Source organism: Brassica napus, unplaced genomic scaffold (assembly GCF_020379485.1).
Source record: "Brassica napus cultivar Da-Ae unplaced genomic scaffold, Da-Ae ScsIHWf_1314;HRSCAF=1877, whole genome shotgun sequence".
NCBI lineage: Eukaryota > Viridiplantae > Streptophyta > Magnoliopsida > Brassicales > Brassicaceae > Brassica > Brassica napus.
In genome coordinates this window covers 12,167-32,757 of record NW_026014730.1, presented here as the reverse complement: position 1 = coordinate 32,757, position 20,591 = coordinate 12,167, and the positions used below count along the sequence as shown (strand labels likewise).

Sequence of the window (20,591 nt, the reverse complement as noted above, 5' to 3'; positions counted from 1 at the left end):
TTCCGACGAGATGAATTTTCCTCGGAATTCCGTCGGAATATTCCGACGGAATACCGAGGAAGCAAAATTTTGTGTTTCCTCGGAATTTTCCTCGGAAATACCTCGGTATATTCCGAGGAATTCATTTTCCGTCGGAACGTCCGTCAGAATACCGCTGTTTTCTTGTAGTGTCAAATATGGTAAAAAAACATGCATATTTTGACTTTAGTGAAACCTAGACTCTCTTATTAGCCATACTCCCTATGAATTGAAAATTATCAAAGAAGAAGAACGAAGCTCGAAAAAAAAAGAGATAGAAAAGAGATTGTTAGATTTCTTGATTAGTCAATGTTTGACAACAACTTCTCTTTTATACTAGGAAACCTGGTATCAGTATGAGTTCATCATCAATAATAATTAGTTGTTAACCACGCTTGACCAATTAATATATTTCTCATATTCTGTTACAAATGACTTGATCGGTACTAGTTATGGATTCCTTCGAAATTCGTAAATTACATTAGCTTACAATTATATGTACTCTAATTACTAACCGACTAAGAGACAAAATGTATTCTATTTCAGCCTTATTGACTTGATTTTTTTTTTAACTGAAAACATTTATTGACTTGATTTTGACAAAGCGAGTTTTTAGCGAAGATGGAAATGTGAAAACAAAATAAAAAAGACCCTTTTGTATAGATTGAATTCTGGTCCCAAGGATCATTAACTTCATGTAGAATCCCAACTTGAAAATACAAAACCTAAAAATGCACGTGCGACCTTTGTAGGAATCCGAAGTCAATTGTCACATTTACATTTCTTAAGACAGCGTGGTCGTGACGTTGAACAACTAATCGAACAATATATATATGATGTAGTAGTATATTTGATGAAAACAGACTAGAAGCCTTAATATTATTATTAAATTGTCAGTGTCGTTCTTAAAATAAATGTGATTAGCATTTAAACAAATTATGGTAACAGTATAAATATGGAACGAGCTAAGTACGGTACAGTAGTACTCCATATTTTATCTGGGTGTTTATATGTTGATTGTTATATGTTAAATGCATTATTATAAGTTACAACAGGTTAAGGAAAAAAAATGGGATGCAAGTGGTAAAGAGTCACATAAATAAGCGTTTTTAGAACACACATATATATATAAGCCTTGAAACTCAGAAACATTATGGAAAAAGATTAAATATCTTATTCTCTCGTTTTATAAAGAGACTCTTTTTGGTTCCAATGTTTAATTTTGGACAAAGTTTTAATCCTTCTATATAAGTTAATTTTCTTTGGATTCAAGTCGTTATCATCTAACTAATTAATGATATACTGAATAAGAATATATTTGTGGAAACAATAATTTGTTAAATTAGTGTGAAATAGGTCAAAACGAAACTCTGTAAAATGGAAGACGGATCTATTATATAATTTGGAAACAATCCATGCAAATGATAACTAAGGCAATTCTTTGTTGAATGAATTTAAAAACTTTGTTAATGATAAGCCCTTTGTCAATTTTTTTTGTTAGTGATACTTTTGGATGCCGATTAAGGGTTTCGTTTCTTGGGCCGTTAAACAAACCCAGCTTTTGGTCTATAATTGTTATTATTGAATTGTACAGTTGTCGTGTCAGATTTCAAACGCGATAAAATCATTGGAAACAAAATGCGATTAAAAATGATTACCAAAAACTACTTTTTTTTCGTACGTGTGCCTTAGAATGGTCCTCTTCATTTGATGTTCTTTCCTCGAAAATAAAAAAACTTTATCGAACTTTAGTAGAGATTCTTTAATTTTAGCTTTAATATCTTATCTTGTGAGATTTTATTCCTTGAAGATACTACATAAACCTTTTTGTATAAAAACGTATATTATACTTTGTACCCTGACATTATAAAGTTGTTATATTAAATACGAATCCCACATACCAATTAGTACATTACCACAAGCACACAAAACCAATAGAAATATAATCACCTTGAGCTACCAGGTGATTGGTATATGACATATGAACAATGAACAATGGATAGTAACATTAATTAGTCTACAAACGACGCAAATCCAGACACATAATCGTAAATTAAGAAAATAAAAATAAAGAAAGAGTATAAATCTCTAAATAGAAACACTGTTTGGAATCCCTTTACCAGTAAGTCCACCCTCTCTCGTGTAGTCCGTAGTATTCGGGTACAAGAGAGTGTATGGTATGTTAACCGGACCGGTCCGGTTCTTGAACTTCTTATCATTGTTTCTTTGTATAATATTGTTCTCTATCAATTCCAAACTCTTCCCAAACCGCTTGAACGCCTCTAAAGGCTCATCATCTACCGTCCAGTTGGGTGAGTCTCTCTGCCCTAAGTAAATTTCGTCCGTTGAATGCATAGACAAAATCTCGATGATGGAGATACCAAGCAGAGTTTGTAACTGCGGCGTGATCGTCTTTAAAAACGCCACCTCCTCGTTTTCCTCCAGTTCTGTGTACTCTTCCGTACCCGGTTCAGGCATGAACCGACGGCTGACGGTAGGCCGGTTTGGGAGAAACCCAGCGTAAGGGTATTGCCCGAAGTTAACTGCTGCGTGGAGAGCAGAGGCGACCCAGATGATGATGGTGCAGGCTTCCATGAGGTCGTCGCAGGTTTGCATCGACGGCCACCATGACTCATGTTGTAAATCGCCGTGACCTTCGGTTCGAACCTCGTTCCACCATTCTTGGATCTCTGTATCGTTTTGCACAGCTTTGTCATTCTTGTAGTAGATTGTGCAGTACTCTCTCACCCACGTCTTAATCGCTGACCATATCTCTAAACCATCGACTGCAAACGGGTAGTCCTCAATCAGAAGCTCAATCCCGTTATCACTGCTTGGATTTTCAACGGCAACTCCACTGCGAAAACATGATATTTAATGTTACTTGTTACACAAAAAATTTAAAGGTTACTTGTGCATCGAATTAAAGAAAAGGGGAAATGACTTAGATAGCACAAAAAACATTACGATAAAAATTAGCAGAAATTGAGAAAAATGACTACATTAACACTAATTAAAAGATAAAAATGATTAAAATACTCAAAATCCTATTCTCTTACCCTAATCCCATCCTTTAAATACTAAACACTAACCTTAATCACTAAACCTATTCTAAATATAAAATAAAAATGTATCTTTAACTTGTAACTAATGCTATTTATTTTTGGGAATTCGGCCAAAAAAAGCATGAACTTTACACGAATTGCCAAAATAAACATGTACTCGAGCCTGGCCAATAAAATCCTAAACTTTCGTTGACTTTTTTAGTTTATTAAGAAACTTACGATTGACTGACCAAAATAACAAACCGTTAACCGACAGTTAAAACTGTGTTAACCCACCGTTAAATACTACCGTTTAGTGAAACGACGTCGTTTCATTCAGTTCTTTTGTTTAAGACAAAATCTTAAAATTGTTGTTGGTTGGACTCGAACCCACACACTCTTGGACTTAACAGAGGGGAGTTTTGCCACTGGGCTAGTGAGATATTTTAAAAGATTAGATACAAATTTGTTTTTATTGATCTAAAGACGTGGATGATTGAAATAAAACAAAACATAACCCTAATTTCTCATAAACTCAAAAAATTCTCTAAAAACTTTTGAAAAATCTTTAAATTTCCAAAAAATTGAAAAATAATTATTTTTTTTTAAATTTTATTTTGAAATTAAAAATAAACTTTTTCTTTCTTTAAAAAATAAAAAATCTTCCAAAATTTTCTTTTAAAAAAAAATCCAAATTTTTTTAAAAATCAAAGAAAATGCAAAAAATTAAGTTACAATTATCAGCTAAAAATTAAATTTTTAAAAAGTTGAAAATTTTGGAAGATTTTTTTAATAGAAAAATAATTATTTTAGTTTCAAAATTAATTTTGTAAAAAAATTATTTATTTTTTTCAATTTTTAATTTAATTTTAAAAAATTGAAAATTTTGGAAGATTTTTGTTTTTTTTAAAGAAAAATAATTATTTTAATTTCAAACGCCTTTAGCCCAGTGGTTAAATACATTATCATTTCACCCAAGAAACCCGAGTTCGAATCCAGGGTTCTATTTGTTTTTATTTTCAGATCATGTAAAACAAAAACGACGTCGTTTCAGTTAACGGAACAATAAACGACGTCAATTTTTTCTGTTAAGTTACTAACGGCGTGCTAAATTGGCTAGTCAATAAAGACATTGTTAATAAATTTTAAAGTCAATGAAAAGTTTGGTATTTTTTTGGCCAGTCCAAAAGTTCAGGTTTATTTTGGCAATTCGTGCAAAGTTCGTGCTTTTTTTGGCCGAATTCCCATTTATTTTTATTATTTGTGTGTTGATTTTGGAACAATAAAGTGTTTTATTGCTATTTATAGGGGTATTTTCTAAAGAAAAAGACTTGATATGCATACCGCTTGAGGAGATCTTTGGGGAGAGCCTGATCAGTGAAAACCCAATTCTTGTAAATTGAAGAAGACATTTCCATTGCGTATCGACCAGGGAACACCGTTCTCTCCAAAACTCCATCAGAGTTTATAAGGACATGTCGTGCCAATGCGTTGATGTTCATCGTGTCACGGAAATGAGGATGAAGAAGCTTATAGATCGGATGGACTACACTTAGTTGCCTATTCGACGCGATTATGAACGGTTCAATTACTGCATGCGTCTTCAACCTGAAAAAGACATGAAAATAACCGGTTATGTTTAGGTCCTACCCACTTAAACCAAACACTAATTGTTTTAACAACGTCTTTGTTTTTTCCTACCAGTGGCTTATAAGCTGGTGATAACCGGAATCATTAACCGCGGCGTAAGCCTTAGCAAGCTGCCAAACCGATCCCTCCACGCCTTTCTCTGCTGGTGTGAAAATCTTGCTCACCGCTCCGTGTGATTCACCTTGTGCGTGAGGAAGACTCAGCTCTATGGCTAGAGGCTTCAGTGTTCCGTCTTCTTGAAGCAACAGAAGCGTTCGGGTCGCATAAGTTTTAGTGTTTGTCGAGTTTATCCGTGTCAAGTACGGCATCAATGCATCATGATGATCTAATATATATAGCTTGTTCTGTCCCAAAGCCTTTTTTATATAACACAAAACAAAAGTTACGATATGATAAAGAAACTGTTACTTGCTAAACAAGGATTTGTATATTATACTTACTTCTTTGACACTGAGACCGTTCATGTGTGGTTTTATGTGCTCTTCTCGTATGGAACTGTGTTGGTTTCCATACCTTGTAGAGTCTAAATTGCTCTTTGGAGGAAACTCCTGCAAATTTGTTTTTGTATAATCACATTATGACTAATCATATAAATATATAACTTGGACCATTTTATACAATTGAAAGCAAAAATTGAATGATTTGATGAATGGTATGCCTGGAGACGACTTATAACCACTGGATTGAGTCCAGCCAACATTTCTCTCGCAAACTCTTCATCAGTCCTCCAAGCCGATCTACTTTCTGTAATAACAAACGTATCATTTATGTCAAAATCTATATAAAATTTTGCTCTGAATCCAATCTCTAGTTGCATCTTTATTTAATTATATACTATTTAGGTTTACCTTTAAGGACGTCAGGCAAAGGAAACTTCAAGAACCGTTCACCATCATTGCGAACGAGCTCACGAAACATCTCCCATGGGATAACATCACGTAGCTTAGATATGGTGTGACCATTGGCGAGTTTAATGCTACCGTCATAGAGATGGAAAACGTCTTCGAACGAGTCAAACTCGTTGATGGTCTTGTCGCAAACTGAGGCTATTTCAGGGACGAGCACTTGAGTCACCGATTTGAGTGCGTACGCGAGGAAATCAGAGAACTTAACATGGCTAAACCGCTCGTCCCTCGGCACGTAGATGTTCAGGTTTAGTAACGCCAGCCTACTCTCGGACTTAGGGTCTGATCAAAAAACGGTGACGTGTATGTCAAGTAACCCATTGAGTTTCGCAATATATGTGATGGTTTTTGAGTGTTGAGGTTACTAACCGGATTTGGTGGGTTTACGACCGGTTTTGCCGCGGCGAGGATAAGGAAAGTCAGGTGAACCGCCGAGAACCGGACGGGCTGAGTCAGGACCTTTGTCGGGTGCACCTAAGTCGTTGTAATAAGCGTAGTCGTAAACTCTGTCCCATTCTTTGAGTTCTCCTCCTTTCTCGTTGTCTCTTAGATTCTTTAGCTCTTCCTTTCTTAGCTCTTTGAGTAGCTCTGGTGTTTCATTTGGAAGATATGCCTTTTGTGTTTATGTAAAAGAAAAGAAAAATAATTGAAAATTAGTAGATAATCACCGTCTATACATTAATCGTTTGTTGAAATTTGGGTTAGGTACTAAAGGATGTTTAATGCATTATGCTTTTTGAGTTTGACTGTTAGGTGGTCCAACCTAATGCCTAGTTTAATAAATTAACGTTGTTGTAAAAATTAATAATGATAATTTAACTTTTAATAGTTGTCCCTATCAAGTTATAGAATGATTCTCTAAATTATAAAAAAAAATCGTAATAAAGGGAGAGTGCGACTTGTAAAGAGAAGACAGCAAGGTCCGGTTTCATTCCTTGGTACGATGTGTTAAACACGCACACGAATATTCCAACCCTCTATAATAAACATTTATAAAGATCATGTCATGTGGATTACGAATATGTTTCCTGTACTATATAGTAACCACTAATCAGTACCCATTAATAAAATGAAAGTATTACTTACTCCCCTCTACCTATCCAGACAATAACAAAACCAAAACAAACTACAATCTCAAAATTGAAAGATTAAGAATGACCTGGGGTCAAAGATTACTTTTGACAACTTTTATGCACATGGACAATCAGATCAATCCAGATTAGTTATAAATCATTACACAAAATGCCAAGTAGGATATTAGAAAAATAGTATCTCGGTCAAATTGGTGCGTTACATACTCCCTCTAATTTTTTTTTTAAATTGATGTTTTAAGATTTACACACCTATTAATAAAAATTTAATACATATTTTATTTATTAGTTTTTGTTATTTTTATTTGCTTTTTAATAAAGTTTTACCACTCATATTTTTAGGTTTTAATGTATGTTTTAGTTTTAAATAAAATACATTAACTAAAACTAAAACATCAATCTTTTGTGTACAAGTAAAAAATTAAAAACTACTACTAATCTCCATTCGTTAATAGCGTTTACCTTGTCAGAGAAGAAAACGCGGTCAGAGCGGTACCGATGGCTTGGATAGATCCAAGAATTGCAAACGAAGTGTATCGGACCGCCTTCACCGCCAGGGAAGTTGCGGAGAGTGAGGGACTTAAGGTAGAATTGGCTATGGTGGTGGTTCTTGATCACAAACGCAGCCGGTGGTCCCATTGACTCGTCCCAATCAAACGTCACCGCAAACGCGGTTTCCTCCGCGGTTACAGACGTTTTTATTTTTGTCACCCATTTTTCCAGATGTGCTGCTTTTCCAAGTCTTCCTCTCTTCTCATTGGCTGATTTATATTATAACAAAAAAAACATTACTATCTTTAAAATAAAACAGAGTATCCTCTGTTTCTTTAGTGAAAAATGCAGACTTAGTAGTACGAGGTGGATCTGATGAAAAACTTAAAAGAATGAAATACCAGGGTCGGGTTGGAGAGAGCTGACGAGGTGGAGAGATACGCGACGACCAAGAAGCTCATGGACTCGATCGAGAAAAGAAGCCATGGCGTCTTTGAAGTCGAGAAAGTTCTTCTTCATCACAACCACTTCTCCTTCTATCTTCATCGTTTTCTTGTTCTTCTTCTTCTTGACGTCTTCCTCCATCGTCTTTGTCCTTTTTTCCGTCTTGGGCTTCACGCATAAGATCTCTGCGATGTCGGTGTGGATCATGGCGTTATATATTGCAGAATTTTCTCTGAGTGAGAATGAAGAAAAGGGAGAGAGAGAGAGAGAGAGAGAGAGAGAGAGAGAGAGAGAGAGAGAGAGAGAGAGAGAGAGAGAGAGAGAGAGAGAGAGAGAGAGAGAGAGAGAGATTCTATGCTTGGAGAATGAAGAGAGAGATGTGTGATTATAGAATGTTCTTTTTCATCTCTTACGCATATATTTATAAGAGTACTAGGATAAACCCGCCCTACGGGCGGGCGGATAAATAAATTAATAATACAGATTTATTTAAGAAAATATAATTTACTTTTAACTAAAAATAGCATTAATCATAATTATCTAATTGTAATAAAATTTAAAAATATAATTATTTAATTTCTCAAGACACATAGACAAAATACCATGAAACATTTGATATTTTTAAAACATATATTTATTATTAAACTTTTTACAATATATTATTTTTAAATTGCCATTTTTTGACTTGTCTTATTATGTTTATCAATTTTTACGGTTAAAATAAAATATACATTGAGAGAAATTAAATAATTATATTTTAAATTTTATTATAATTAGACAATTATGAACCTTAATGATATTTTTAGTTAAAAGTAAATTTATTCGATTTCTCTTATTATGCTTATCAGTTTACGGTTAAACTATAACAAATAGAATAACTTTTTATTTTTATTTTTTGTTCATCATTCTGTTTATAGAGATAGTCTTAGCCATATGAAATTTATCATCCTCAAAAGAGTGTATCGGCCTGATAAACAAATAAATTAGAATTAATTTCACATACAATTATTATAGGTAACATTGGAGAACAACAAAGTGGAAAATAAATGTGAATTAGTGTCAATTTGCATATTCATGTTTGACAAAAACAAAAACACCGATTCTTTACAAATATGTACAGTATACATATTGTTTACAAATCAACTTTCATTTAACAAAAACAAAATTATAAATGTGATTTTTTTACAAAAAAAATATGTGCAGTATATATATATATATATTGTAATAATGATTAATGTCATGTTGCATATTCATTCATCATTTGTAAATAAAGATGAGCAAACCAAAAATACGAATAACAGAGCCAAACAAAAGTTTTTTTTTGACACAAAAGCTACTTACTAACTAAGTTAGAATGTTATTTATGATTAAGATTAAATTTTTGTCGAATGCATAGCCTACCAAAAAGCTTATGGTGACACTTGAGTTTCTAGCTAGAGTTAGAAAATTAAAAAGCTAACTTACTATAATAATTGGTACAAAAGTTTTCAAGTTTAGAGATCTTTTGAAATATAGAACGAAAATAGTGTAACAAACTTCATGAAACACATCAAAAGGAAAAAAACCATTTTTTATCCTAACTATATGATAGGTTTTACGGTACAAAACAACACATCTTCCACCAGTTCATTAACCACTATCAATTCTTCATTTCACATTTGATTAAATTCACACATTTGCAAGATACGGAAGACTGAAAAAGAATGCATTAAAACTGGTAAGTCAATGTATTTCCCATGATTTGACAATGAATCCTAACATTACAAAATCTAATAGTCTCATCTCAAATATATTATATCAACACACCACAACTCCAAACCATCTTTTTCCCATCCTATATATTCTTACTCCTCCATGTGAAACCTTCCAGTTTCATAGACATGGTACATCCACACAGGCTAAAGCAATACTCTTGCACTCTCGATGTTCTTCACTTCGTCTTGGTCTCTCTCTTCACCAATCTCTCGCTCTATTATCAGGTAAATTTTAGGAAGTCAGACTAACATTGGGTCAAGCTCTTTCCCCACTTTATCTTCTTCCCTACTAAGCAAATTCACGCAGAGAAAATACAACAACCCTCAAGCTGTACTGTAATCTTTCTTTTCTATACACACTGCTGAATATATCAAAAGAACATTACCGATTCCATCTACCACTTAGAATTACCTTTCACCAACAAAATATGGTATTTCTCAGCCATATTACGATATCAAAGATATCAGTCTAGGCCTCTGATGCAAATAGGACATCCCCTTGATGATGGCTGCAAACAAAGAATTAAATAAACGAATTTTCAGGATAGTGAAATCTATGAAATTGGTAAAGATCTTTTCACCTAACCTAATAGCAGAAACCGAGAGGGATTGTGGAGCTGTTCATAGACTGCAGGATCACTGAAACCAATACGACGTCGTTTTGGAGAAACGGCAACAGTCAATCTTTTTTTACCATCGAAACGGAGCTTCTCAAATCTCCGCCGGCGGGATAGCGTTTGGCTGAAGCACCTACGGATACATTGTTTCTTCCAAACAAAAAAAAATGAATAAAATTTCTTAAAACCTGTTCATCAAAAGTTGAGCTAAGTTGGAATTGTTGATTGCCATGATAAATCTGAGATCAGATCTGACCAAATCTTCGTAAAAATTAGTCTCAATCACTATGAACTAAATAAAGGAGAAACAATTACATCGCAAAGCATGTTCCTTGCAGTCGTCGTACCATCTCCGCCGAGCCGTACGGAAAGACACACGACAGTGCAAAGAAGAGGACCAAGAGCGATGTAACAATTCTTAGGTGTGAATATTGTCTGGAGATGATGCCCCACCTACTCACCAAGCATGCCTATTTATACAGTGAAAGCACCGCCTCTAAGATATTTAACACACATTAACTGCATATCGTGGCCGAAGGAGTAAATTAAATGTTTAATGCAATGGATCTCGAAGCTACCTCGTTTCGGTTCGTAGAAAGAAGGTGAAAGGACTTGATCAAAACCAACAGACGGAATCATCACACCGATTCTGAACACCAGTCGCTGTAATGGCAGAAAGCGACGATCATGGTGGAACCCTAAACTACGCCGTTAATAGCAGAGACATACCAACACAGTCTAACCTTAATCAGAAAACCATGTGGATCAATAACAACACGGCGTAGCATATATTAACGCAGTATGGGCTTGATATCTTCAATCACAATTTCAAGCCCAAAAACGTAAGAAATCGACTGACGACAAAACACATCGTTTTACTTACCCGGACAGGTGTCAGCTTGTGGGAATATTATTTGATGACGTGGCTCTCTCAGGAGAGAGGCCAACATCTTTATATATATATATATATAGATATAACACAAATCTGATGCGAATGTCATATTTGTATTTATACTAGATCCAAATAACAAGCAGTATTAGTTTCAGAATAAAACAATTACAACCAATAATATTGGCAACGTCAATCTTTCGTTTTTTGAGATAAAATATAGCTTTAAATTAACTGTAGATTTCGTGTGAATATACTTTTGTTTAAATTAATATTCTTTCCATTTTTATTATAACTTTTAGAATTAAACACATAACTTAAGAACATTTATTTTTACCATTTTAAACAAAAATATCATTAGTTCTTGATCTATACATATTTTGACCAATAATAAAACAAAAGATGCCATGATTATAAAACATAAAATTTATGAATTTATATTAAAATAAACTTCATCTAGTTTTAAATAACATAAAATTTCAAAAACATCATTTTAAAAAAAATGGATATAGTAATTAATTGAAATCAAATTTGTTTACAAGTCTATTTTTATTATTGTAAAGAATAAATATAAACAAAAAATTATATGTACGTAAAATACAAAGTTGATAAATAATTATTAGTTTTTGGAAATAATTATTTTAAAAGCATTTGAAGTCTTAGCCATTTTAGTTTTCATGTATATATGGTTGCGAATTTTGTTTTATATTAAACTCCAAATATTTTAGAATTTACATGGCTTTTCCCTTGACTAATTTAGTAAGAAAACAAGATAGTAAGATACAATAATTACAAATGAGAAACAAGTGTATATATTGTATATAACTAATGGTGTTGGAATCAATTTTTGAATGCATGTATACACATATAAGTATCATACATAATTTAGAACATCATGATCCTCTAGAGCGAAATAACATCGCAATTTCTTCTCCTTAATATCAGCACACCTTTTCTATAATAGAGGAAAATAATCCTATGAAGTATTACCCCTTATGACTTACCTGTGAAGGTTGGGGATGTCCTTTTCTCTAAGTCAAGGCCTTTACAAAAGTATTTTCTTTGTTCATATTGACTTGTTTACCTACTTTCTGCAAAACTCGACGTGATGAAAAACTTTTATATTTGGGAGAGAGCCTGGCAGATAATGAAATGGCCACCCAAATCTTCTCTTACGATTTGGTTATAATTTTAAAATAGAATTATTTTCTTAAAAAATATTATGAAAAAGAAAAAGATATTGTTTAATTTGTAAAAATATTGAGCTCATTTTACTCTTTTGTCGGCTAAAAATATTATTATTGCTTTTAAATCTTTTTTTTGTCAACCATTTATCTATATTCTATTAAAAAAAGAACATAACCAATTGATATAAGTATGATTCAACTATTTTAATACAATTATTAAAACATTTTATTAATCATTTAAAACAAATACTATACAAAGAATAACATAAATATGACTAAAGCACACACAAATATAAAAATTAAATTTCTAAAAAATGTAAAACAAAAAATATATCCACCTCTTAAATCAATAACATGCATTTCAAGGACTTTGAACAAGGGTTGTAACTTGTAAGGAATGGGAGCATTGTACTGTGGTGGTTTTCAGCTTAGCTACTCAGTCAATAAAATCATGAGTCAAGCCTTGCTCACTGTTATTTTAAAACCAAGGAGGCCTCGGGCTTGGACCGAAGAAAAAAGTGACACAATAATAATATTATTATAAAGTTATAAACCACGTCTTGGTTGAATATCATCATCTGGGGATCACGATGAAAGATCATCTGGGGATCACGATGAGGAATCATCTGATTCAAATGAAATAGTTATATATAAGAATGTGCATATATAACCAAGAGCTTTTGGTCTAGTGATAAGGGAACTTCAGCTGGAATGTCCATTCTGAGTTTAAGTCGTCTTGGCCATGTTCCCATCTATAACCGTGCGTGTCTGGATGGAATAGCTTTGTGGGGTACCGCTTGGGATCCCCACGAAAAAAAATGTGCATATATATTTAGTTTTTTTCATATTTTTATACGTTGACAATGGCACCATTTGCTAACAATATAGAGTTATGGAAATATATTGGCACATGAATAGCTGACTATCCTACTGGTAACCATCGTGAATCAAGCTATGAACTACCCTTATACTTTAGTTTCAAAGGATTCTCATCCATAATTACTTTCATATTAGTATATTTGAACGTGACTATAGTGTATTGAAAAAAGCATTCGCTTCAGACCCCCGATTAATATGATTGTTTTTAGGGCCTCAAAATTTAAAATAATTTCTAGTTTAGTGGTTTAGACTTATTTAAGAAAAAAACATTTCTACGAAAATTAATTAACTCACTTTCTGAATTTATGTATTTTTTTTTCTATATGATATAATATACCACATATTTACGTTATAAACTTATTCTTTTACAGTATTAGACTTGTGCATTTAGTGAAAATAATATATCATATTAGAAAATTGTTTTCATTATGGTTGTAAAAAATTTATTTTTAAAACTTGCCTTAGGCCCCTAAAACTTTTCGCACGGCACTGTATTTGATATGTCTGAATATACGTATACCAAATATTCTTTTGAACCAATTAAAATAGGTATAGACCATTAGTTATTTGTTTCTTTTGCTTATACGTTCACGTTTGTTTTGTTTTTCTAATAATTCACTAATCAAGATGCATGTAACAATAAACCCAGTTGTAATCTGTAAACCATGACCAACTAAAACTAATCTCATAAGAACACAAGAAAAGAATCGATCTAGACAGATCACCTTGCTAAAGGATTCGAATTTGAAGTTTCTAGTTATATCATAAAAAAAGAACATATAAATATTGTGATATTATTGAAAATTTCCCTGATTTTCATCCGTATCTTATAATATCGTCGATTATCGTCTTTACTTTTTCCAGTAGATATCAATTAAATATTAATCTTCTTAATTAGGTGGGAATATTATCTTTTTACGTGTTAACCGTGTTTGGAATCAAGACACCCACAACACGTTTGAAAAGTCCAATACTCCAATATATAAATAAAGAAAATCCCACAAAAATGGTTTAGCTGATGCTTATTTTTGCCTTCAGAGATGGTATTCATTGCTCACACACATAGAAAGCTAATAGTAATGGATAACAACTTTGAAAAGACACGAAAGGAATATTGAATTTTTAATTATCGTGGAAATTTTAGGTACTCGCTCTTCATCGCATTGAAATCAAATGAGAATTCCTTTTTGATGCCTATCAGTTAAATGAAGATTAAAGTGAAATGTGAATCACATGCACCTTGATAAGGACTGGCGGTGTGGATTTATAGCTGTTTGCATTATTACTTTACTAGGGAGCGTCCGCGGTTAGCACGGAATATTGTTTTATTGTTATTAAAATTATGATTTTTTGGATAATGTAATTATGTGGTCACTTTTATTTATTAAGAACGTTATTTAGTGTTTTTATTGTGTTATGTAGTAGTAATAGTGATATGTAAATATATTTTGTCTTTTTTTCTTTCAATATTGAGTTTTGTCTGTATAGTATTTGTTAGTACTGAATTGAGCCTATCAGTAAAAATATATTGAATTTCAATAACTTTGCATCTATACATTTGTTGATTTTAAGATTAACACTTTCAGCGTCAAAATTGTCTTTTTTCATATTTTTTCATATTATAATTTTTAAGATGTTTTTGCTTTTTTCCCATATTTAAACATTGATGAGTCTTCAACATCTATGTATTTTGTTTACCTTTCTGGTATGTGGTGTTTCTCATCATCACCGAAAAAGACTCACCTCCTGCTCTTGTTCTTTATCACCTTCTTCACCTTGAGATTTCTGGTATTTGTTGTAGATCGGGTTTAGGAGTTCCCAGTTGTGCGGTTGTTTCTCGCGTCGTTTTAGGCTGCTCCATTCAATATTGGATGCTTCTCTTCTTCCTTAGATTTCAGCTGATGTTAGGAAATGCATCTCTTTGGGTTGAGTCATAGTTTAGTCGTCATTGAAGTTGTTTTCCTCGTCGTTGGCTTACCATCGATACTCTCTTCTCGTCTTGGTTTTCAAGATATGATTTTTGGTGATCTGACTTCTATAACTCGAGGACGGTTCCACGATTTGATGATTTCGTTTTGTCTACCCTTCCATCTATGTTCCCTCATCTCGTTGCAGCTTTCATCGCTGCTTGCGTCTATGTGACTCTCCCTTTCACCATGTTTGCCACTCCAGGTTTGGATAGTGTTCTCCTCCGAGTATGCTCTGTAGATTTGGAAGATTGTTAATGGTCTCAAGTCTGGGCTCATGTTTCTTGGGGTTGGCTTCCGTTCTCCCTCACTCATATTGTTCTCTCTTCCCTTGCTTCTTTTAGTATAAGTGTGCAGTATCAGTCTATTAGAGCTTTGGTCCTTTTATCCAGAGCTTTGTGGTGCTTCACCGGTATAGCCGTCTTGTTTGTGCTTGTTTAGTTTACGAGGTGCTTCTTACATCTTAGCTGGTGGTTGTGCTTATCGTTCGTTATGTATGTCTCTTCCTGCTTCGTGGTGATTTTGGCCTTATGTTGATTATTCTTCCTCTAACCCGCTTTCTTGGTTCTTTGCATTGGTCCTTGATCACACTCATTTGTGTTTGACGGATTGCTTTATCTCAAGATTATCTTTCTACATTTTACTGATTTTTGATTGTTTTGGCCAAGACACTCTATGATAAAGTGGGGTAAGTTAGTTTTCGTTCTTGATCGCCTTTGAGCTCTAGACCTTTATTGAGTTAGTGTTACTTTGGCATTTTTTTCTCTGTGATTATGGAAGTTTTATGTTTAGATTACATGTTCTGCTTTAGTTTAATTAATATTAAGATAAATATATAGTTTCAAATGAAATAATAGAAAATAGTAAAAAATAATAAAATAGCAAAAGTTTATGTTATTTTTAGCTGTGAATAAATTAAATATTTAAAATATATTTATATTTTTTACTTATTTCTTTATTCGTTTTGCAATTTTTTGAACAATAAAATAGATTAAAATAGATTATCAAACTTCAAATGTTCATGGTTAGTGTAAGAAGGATTAGAAAGTGTATAATTAGAAAATAGTAAACCAAATTACATTAATCTAAAAGAAGAAAGATCTAAAATGTAAAAAGACAAAAAAAAGAGGACATATGTCAACAAATCCCCTATCCACATGTCATAAGAAGAGAGAAAAATCTACTTTATATATATAGATTTATTACTAGGATTTAATTTGTGCTATGTGCAGGCTATTTTGATTTTTAAATGTTAACTATATAGCTATTCTTTTGGACGTTGTATTTTGAACAACAACAAAATTTCGAATTGTATGTTTATGTGAATACATATTTCCTTAGAAAAAACCAGAAAACTGGGTCTGACTGGTGACCATTCGGGAAACAAGAGGAACGAATAGAAAATGAATATACAGGAATAAAATAGCAGGAATGAAAATGAATGGTTGTTCATTCTCAAATTTAACAAGGAATAATTTTGTTCTTTAATTCTCTACAAAAAAAAGGAATGAGAGGGAATTATTATTCCTTGTGAATGATGATTTTTTATAGGAATGTTAGGGAATGCATTATTTTTCATCATTCCTTGGTCACCATTCATACCCATATATTTTTCAGATAGATGTTTGATATAGTTTTCCATTTTTTATATTGTATATTTACTTATTATTTATTTTTCTTATATTGTAGGGCAATTCTCTCAAATAGCCATTTTAAAGTTTTTGTCAAAATAACCTTCAATAAAGAAAATGACCAAAATAGCCATTTTTATTTTTAAAAATTTAATTTTATTTTATTTTTTAAAATTTGAAATTCTATACTCAAAACTCCACCCCTTAACTCTAAACTCTAAGTCCGGATTAGTTAACCCTGTGGTATAAATATATTTTTACTCTTTAATAAAATTTCTTTTGGTCATTTTTCTCATTGATGGTTATTTTTGTAACAAAAACTAAAAAAAATGCTATCCTAAGTAATTTCTCCATATTGTATATTTATTATTATAATTTTCTTTCTCTTATATCAGATCGTAATATTACGATAAATGTTTAATGTAATGTTTATGATTCTTATATTGTATATATGATTATTATTTATTTAACTATACATTTTTTAGATAGATGTTTAATTTAGTTTTTCTATTTTTATATTGTATATTTACTTACTGTTTATCTTTTCTTATCTTGTATGTTTACTGATTTTAAATTTCTTGCTTTTATATCAATGATAATATTACGTTATATATTTAATGTAATATTTTTGTTTCTTATATACTATATTTACTTATTATTTATTTTTTCTTATATTTTGTATTTATTTACTTATTATAATATGTAACATTTATATTTCTTATATTGTATATTTACTTCTTCCTATATTGTATATATATTTACTTATAAGATTATTTGAAAATAATAAAAATGTAAAAAAAATAAATTTTCAGATAGATTTTTAATATAGTTTTTTTTATTTCTTATATTGTATATTTACTTATTATTTATTTTTTCTTATATTGTATATTTACTTATTCTATTTTTTTGTTTTTATATCAAATGGTAGTATTACGTATAAATGTTTAATGTAATATTTATATTTTTATATTGTATATTTACTTATTATTTATTTTACTGTATGTTTTTCAAATGTTTAATGTAGTTTTTATAATTCTTATATTATATATTAACATGTTTATTAAGGTTTTCTACGCTGAGTCAAGATATGTAAAACTCATATTCTTAAATATGTTTTTTTGTCTTTGTTTTACTAAATTTGACTAAGTTTTTAACACAAACTTGTAAAAATTGTGATATGTTTTGACTAATTACTATTGTTTGTTTTCATCTCTTAAATATGCACCAGTGATGATTATTGCTATGTGTGGGTAAAATATTTGTTTCTTAAAAATGTTGTATCAATGACTTTAGTATCATTATTGTTATATGCATTAATGATGTTTTTTGCTATGAGTGAGTAGAATGGTTAAAATAATTCTTAATATGTTATATCAATGACTTAAGTATCAATATTGTTACTAGGGCAGTTCTCGGGCTACGCCCGGATTATTTTCTATGAAAATATTAAAATAGAATATTATATTAGTTTAATATATTTTTGTTTAAATCATGTTTTAATGTAAAATAATGTTTGGATTAAAATAATCATTGAATGAAAAAAAAAGTATTATCGATGGCTTTTGGAACTTAATGATACAATGTTTATTTTAATTGATATAGGAAGCAGTAATGTAAATTTAAAAACAGTTGGTAGATCAGTTTTAATATTTAAGTTTGTTATAAATCATATTTAGAAGCAGAGTAAAGTTATTAACATTATTAAGAGCAAATGCTAAAGTCTTAAAACAAAGAAGCAGAAATTATAAATAAAATGGTAGAATTTTTGAGGGAGAGGGTGGCAGATGTGATGGAAATTTCTTCAGTTAAAGAGCCTGAAATTTATTTTGAAATAAATCAGTGAACATAACTTAGTAATAGGAATCAATTTACTTAACTAATAGAATATGGAGACGTACTTGGAAGTAGCGAGGTATTCATCATAAGGGAATGAGTTTTAACACTGATTCATTTCTGTTGATAGCTCGAATACTGCATAGGAGATAAATGTAAATTATTAGATAGATAACCCCTAAAGAAACTTTCAATGAGATTCTGAGTTTAAATTTTACTTACTTTCATGTGAACGAAGGCGGTTGAAGATTTCTTTGTAGACTATGTTCTTCATTTTTTGTTTGTGTGAGTCTTCGTCTTTGATGATTTTTTAGTCATGCTTTGCTTGTTACACGTGAGAGGGCCACGTAGAGTTGACCATGTGCGAAGACCGGTCTAGGTAGATATATGATAACCTCTTTTAAGCTTTGCGCCTGGCTTTTGTTGATAGTCATTGCATAACACAATCTGATAGGGAATTGTCGTTGACGTAAAGTGAACGGTAGCTTTGTTTCACCATGCAAGAGGACAATTCTTGGGATCAAAACTTCTTTTCCAATGTGTGAGCCAGATATTATATTTGCCTTAAGCACTCTTTCGCCTATATGGATTAGGATCATACGGGTACCATTATATAATCCTTTTTTCTGATTTATGTTTCACAGAAGCATAATCGGGACCCCAACTTTGAGAGTGAGTTTATGAGAAGGCAATCCTTGAAACTCCATGGAATTGAGATACTCAATCGCGTATAAAGTATCATTTTGATTAGATTGAGTTTCCGAAACCTCAAAGCTATCGTAACTGTAGTAGTCTCTTGACTCTCCCTCGGTTTTGGAGATTGTATATGCATTGATTTCATCGACTATATCATTTCGGAGTGTAAGTATAGCTTTATCAGTGTAGGAACTCTGGGAGGCCTTTATTTTGTTGACATCACCAAACGCAGCATCAAGAACTTGTTTTAATGACTCATCCTTAGTCTCTTGGACCAATGAATTGTCGACGATTATCATTTGGTCATGGTAGGCATCATCCTCATCTTCTTGTCCTGATTCTGGACGACCTTCTCCGACTTTGAGAAGCCACTCAGAGAACTTTGTAAAATATCTATAGACGGTTAATAAATAATGTATTCATAATATGTGAGTTTAAAAAAAAATTAATACAGTAATAGATAGTGCAGAAAATTATTTAAAAAAGTTTATCATATATTAAAAATTAATATTTAGCTAATTATTAAATATTTCATAAAAATAAAAATAATTTATTTTAATGGTTTTTGAATTGATGATATATGTATATACTATTTGAAAATTATTAGGCCTGCGAGTGCAAGCAAAACACCTATCATTCATACAAAGAAGAAGAAATTCATACGATATTATAGTTGTCTTACCTACAAAACTTCTAATAGTATAGTTAGTTAACTTTTTAATAATATATGAGAACTCCAGCTTCTATTATATGTAGTAAATAAAAAAATAACTAAAATACAGTTCTTTTTATAAAATCAATACACATGTATAAATTACTTTTATGATAATTTTTGGAATCATTAATTAAAAAAAATACTAAATTACAGTTCTTTCTATAAAATCAATACTTATGTATACATCACTTTTATGATAAATTTCATAATATGTGAGTTTTTATAAAATTTAATACAGTAATAAATAGTGCAGAAAAATATTTTTAAAAGTTTATCATATATTTAAAATTAATATTTATTTAATTATTAATTATGTTTATAAAAAAAGATTATTGTAATGGTTTTTAAATTGACAATATATCTATATACTATCTTATGTTATGTGCAGGGAAAACACTTATCATTCATACAAATAAGAAGAAGTTCATATGATATCACAGTTGTCTGACCTACAAAACTTCTAATAGTAGAGTTAGTTAACTTTTTTTAATATGAGTTTTAGTTTGTTTACTATATAGATAGATTTTTAAGTTTTTTTTACCACGTTCTTATTAAAAAAAAGAATTATCTTATTTTTATCAAACCATATACGTGTTTTTTCCTTATCAATACTAACTCTTATAAAAAATGAAATAGTCATATATGAGATTCCAGGTTCTATTATATTTAGTTAATAAAAAGATACTAAAATATAGTTCTTTTTATAGTATACAAATAAGTCCACTACAAATAATTTATGGTTTTTTAATAACTGATTACTAACCTTACTAAGTTTTAAA

General features: G+C 31.2%; 2 protein-coding genes and 1 long non-coding RNA gene across 4 annotated transcripts; all 3 read right to left on the bottom strand.

The window, feature by feature from the left end:
• Positions 1–1,882: 1,882 nt before the first annotated feature.
• On the bottom strand, positions 1,883–7,975 carry LOC106352821 (linoleate 9S-lipoxygenase 5-like). Its single transcript, XM_048771876.1, has 9 exons — positions 7,602–7,975; positions 7,171–7,469; positions 5,987–6,230; positions 5,561–5,899; positions 5,371–5,456; positions 5,153–5,260; positions 4,764–5,068; positions 4,407–4,670; positions 1,883–2,875 (listed from the first exon to the last, which is right to left on the bottom strand). The coding sequence occupies exons 1-9, from the start codon at positions 7,849–7,851 to the stop codon at positions 2,107–2,109; spliced, it is 2,664 nt and encodes an 887-aa protein (XP_048627833.1). The 5' UTR covers positions 7,852–7,975; the 3' UTR covers positions 1,883–2,106.
• Positions 7,976–9,346: 1,371 nt separating this feature from the next.
• Positions 9,347–10,819, bottom strand: LOC125596857. Of its 2 annotated transcripts, none has more exons than XR_007331287.1 (3): positions 10,594–10,819; positions 9,985–10,485; positions 9,347–9,907 (listed from the first exon to the last, which is right to left on the bottom strand). It is a non-coding gene; the product is annotated as an uncharacterized LOC125596857 (long non-coding RNA). The 2 variants fall into 2 exon arrangements; XR_007331286.1 differs by having other exon boundaries at positions 9,985–10,511; positions 10,594–10,775.
• Positions 10,820–19,039: 8,220 nt separating this feature from the next.
• LOC106355520 lies at positions 19,040–19,490 on the bottom strand (the record flags this gene model as incomplete). Its single annotated transcript, XM_013795454.2, has 1 exon — positions 19,040–19,490. A coding segment is annotated over one exon (451 nt), but the record flags the coding sequence as incomplete, so codon positions are not given.
• Positions 19,491–20,591: the final 1,101 nt, after the last annotated feature.